Source organism: Antrostomus carolinensis, unplaced genomic scaffold (genome assembly GCF_000700745.2).
Source record: "Antrostomus carolinensis isolate BGI_N321 unplaced genomic scaffold, ASM70074v2 scaffold9846, whole genome shotgun sequence".
In the NCBI taxonomy this organism is placed as follows: domain Eukaryota; kingdom Metazoa; phylum Chordata; class Aves; order Caprimulgiformes; family Caprimulgidae; genus Antrostomus; species Antrostomus carolinensis.
The window spans coordinates 1-3,712 of record NW_010323916.1 but is presented as its reverse complement, the minus strand read 5'-3'; the positions used below and the strand labels follow the sequence as shown (position 1 = coordinate 3,712).

Here is a 3,712-nt window from a genome sequence, read left to right as displayed (position 1 = left end):
ACACAAAGTTAAATATCACAAACCAGAACAGCACAGACAGAAGGATTTAGTGCAAGTGACTTTTTTTTGTTCTGCACACAAGGGAAATGAATACTATTTATAGCTGGAGCAAGATGTTCAGTAATGGTTCATGTTTTGGCCACGTCTATTAGTAATGACCTCTTTCTTATCAGTCTTATTGGCCTTATACCAATGCACTCACGAACTGGGACAGTGTGATGCATTTACACAGATCTGCATCCTTATCTTTTTTTTTTTTTTATTTGAGGTGTTTTTTTTTAGACTGAGACATGATACGTTTCAAGCAATACATATTAAACAAGCTTCAAAGATAAAGGTACTTTCATGAACTAGGGTTAAAAATTTTCACCACTGAAAAATATTTTAAAGATCTGGATCAATAGCATCACACTTTTACACATTATGATATACCTCCATAGGCTACAAATCTGGGGATACAGTTCTTCAGCTAAGATGGACCCATTAATAATTTTTAGTGAAAGACAAGGATAAGATACATACCATGCTAAGTGAGTGAACTTTGAGTCCACAGAACATGCTACTACTTCGGTATTTATTGCTCTGAATTCTTCAATTCTGTCACTGAAGGCGATTATCTCAGTTGGACATACAAATGTACTAGATAATTTAAGACAAGACATAAAGTCAAAATTTCATGAAACATCCAGTATGTTCCCTGTTTGACTTAAAATTGTGGCTTTATCATAAATGATTTCAGCTTTTACTTATTTTTTTATTGCTTCTTCAAGTATTTAACCAAAATGCTGTGTGACAAATCTTCCAGCCTCAGACTCTAGCTTAGTTACAAACAGTTTATTACTGAAGAAGATTATAAACGTACAGTTAGATTACAATCTGGATACAAGTATGTTTAGAATTAATATTCGTAAAGTCTAAAAGAAAGTAAGTGGCTGAATTTAAGCACAATACGGCATTTTTTTAGAGGAAAAATTTGCATACAGTAAATAAATACACAGTAATAACTGTGCATGTATGCAAATTTTAATTATTTTGACGTGAACTTTTTCCACTACAGAAGAAATAAAATGGTAAATAGATCACAATTTCTAGGGTCTTGAAGCTAAGAGCGAAGAACCATGTTATTTCCTTTATAACATTAAGGTAGTTACACCATCTCTGTCCTCTTTTCTTCATTTTGTGGAAAAGAATGGGATTTTCTGGTAGAAAGCTGAGGTGTTTTCACTCAATCAATGACATTAATGCATTCCAAATAAAGGAGAGCAATGTTAAGTGTTCTTAGGATGTTATAGGATGAGCTTAAATGGAAAAGGCCATCTCTTAGATACACCACATACAATCTAGAAAATATAGATGGGATGTAAACATTGCCTGACTGGGTATTACAGACTGAAAGTTATTGTTTTGTGTGGAGACACAAATCAGTGGACACGCTTACTGGGATGAAGACTGTGTTAGTTTTACCAATGCATGATGAAAACACACATACAAAGAATGTATTTTCTTTTGACTCTCCTTTCTTCTCCCCCAAGCCCTTACAAAAAAAACCCCCAAGACCTCAAAAAAAGAGAAAAATTAATAAGTTACGAGTCTAGTGTAGCTGCACTCAGTCTTGATGTGTCTACAGTGGTCTTACTTACAAGTCAAGAGGATAGAAGAAGAAGACAAGATATTTTCCTTCATAATCTGTTAATTTCAGCTCTTTAAACTCTCCATTAATGACTGCTGTCCCTTCCCAGTAAGGTGCTGGCTTGGAGACTGAAATACAAAGGACATTCAATTGAAAGTCAGAATACAAAGCACGTGTTCAAACAAAGCTGTTCATTAGCTAGCTGGTGTGCAAGGTCAACTGTTCCTCCTTTTGCTTGAAAAGCAACCACAGTTGCAAAATGAAACTTTCTCTCCACTTTAAAAAGTTCACCACTGGCAGAAGTTTCAGGATGATGAAGAAACGTAGGTTTCAGTACACATGGAAAGTAAATAATTTGACCAATTTGTGCTTATGCATGAGCCCTCTGAATCACTGATAATCAAGGCCACACAAACCTTATCCGGGCATATTGAACAAACCATGTGTGTACTACCAGCTCGCGGCAGAACGTCGGTTAGACTGAAGGAGAAGCTGTTCAGGATTTCAGGAACCTTCACTACTTGTTGGTTACGAGTAGCTGTTGTGAGCCAGAGGCATATGATGGTTCAAATTCTTATTGTTACTTTTTAGCCAAGAAGTACTTGGAATTCAAGTCCACAAAAAATACATGCTACTACACATTTAGAGACAAAAGCCTAAAAATGCAGTGTGTATTTATTAAATTACAACTCCTACACAAACTGTAACTTAAAGATAGTTGTGTTTCAAATAAAATGTCCAATTAAAAGGCATGAAATACATTTACTATTCTGATCAAAAGGGATTAACCTTGAATTTAAAATACTAAAAATTATTCTGACAGGTACTATTTTCATAGTAATATGAATTCTGAGACAAAGGATAAGGTATGCTGGAGACACAAGGTGATCTGAATACACTTGTGATGTCAAGGACATTGACATACAGCCGCAATAAATTGGGGAAATGCTGTTGAGAAGAATATAGAGAATCTTAATTATCCGGGTGAGGACTGCATTGTTAGTCCCTCCTTTTCTTAGGACAACTCACAGCTGTAGAAAATAGTTAGTGAAGATGTAAAAAATACCCCAAACCATCAGAGAGATGGTGGCCAAGTGGGAAGGATGCAGCAATACAAGTACAGAGAGACACTATACGACTGATAATTTCAGTTTACATTTTTTTAAGAAATGCTCTTCTCCCCCTCAAGTCTTCTGCAGAATTCTTTCCGATCAGATTTCAAGCCTCAGACTTCCAACGTTTCTTTGCAGGTATGGGACTGTTTTCGAGTGAAAGCAAGGATCAATCTCTCAAAAAATGTTTCACCCCAAATCTAGTCTCAGACTTCCAACGTTTCTTTGCAGGTATGGGACTGTTTTCGAGTGAAAGCAAGGATCAATGTTTACAAAACAGTGACACCCCAAATCTAGTGTTTACAAAACAGTGACACCCCAAATCTAGTATCTTTGTAGCAAAACAGTCCCTTAAACTGACCTTCAGATTAACTGGGAGCAGGAAAATAAATGAAATAAATGTCACCCTTTCTAAATTAAGGTGACTTTTTTTTTTTTGTTTCTTTAAAACTACTTGTCTGAAATGCTGCAATAACTTACACTACAAAGGGAAGAAAAACCAATTTTTTGTTTAAATGGAAGTTATGCCCTGGCTTGTAGAGGAAAATGATTTAAAGCTGTAAATTCACACAGCAAAGATCACTGCTACCTGACTTCTCTCCATCCTCTGTTAGGCAGAACGGGGCTTGAACAGGTGCCCTTGTACATCTCACTGCGACTCCATTAGGGATGTCTGCAGCCAGGTCTGCTATCAGGTATTTAAATCACAGGAGAGCACGGGTACAAAAGCCAGTGGCAAACCAAGCCCAGTAATGACTGGAGAGCGTTAGGAGAGGTGACCGCTCAGAATTTCTAACCACAGTGTGAGCACAGAACACTTCTGTACGTTGCTTAGCGGGCTGCCCTTAACTCAGCCGCTATTTCTGGAAGCCCAGACCTCGCCAAATGTCAGTGAAACTTGCTGTTAATTTACCACGAGAAAAACGTGGGCCTGGAAGGGTCGCTGGGCCTTCCCCCCGCCCGCCCCGAG

At 37.4% G+C, this 3,712-nt stretch overlaps 1 protein-coding gene across 1 annotated transcript in view; it reads right to left on the bottom strand.

Moving 5' to 3' along the window:
* PRDX4 (peroxiredoxin 4) overlaps positions 1-2,110 on the bottom strand; it is a gene marked incomplete at its 5' end in the record, with an annotated part of 6,482 nt that extends 4,372 nt beyond the window's left edge. The window contains 3 exons of the mRNA XM_010170747.2: positions 523-639; positions 1,641-1,758; positions 2,089-2,110. Coding sequence (XP_010169049.2) covers positions 523-639; positions 1,641-1,758; positions 2,089-2,110 — 257 coding nt within the window. The remainder of the gene's footprint in view (positions 1-522; positions 640-1,640; positions 1,759-2,088) is intronic.
* Between the last annotated feature and the right edge of the window lie 1,602 nt (positions 2,111-3,712).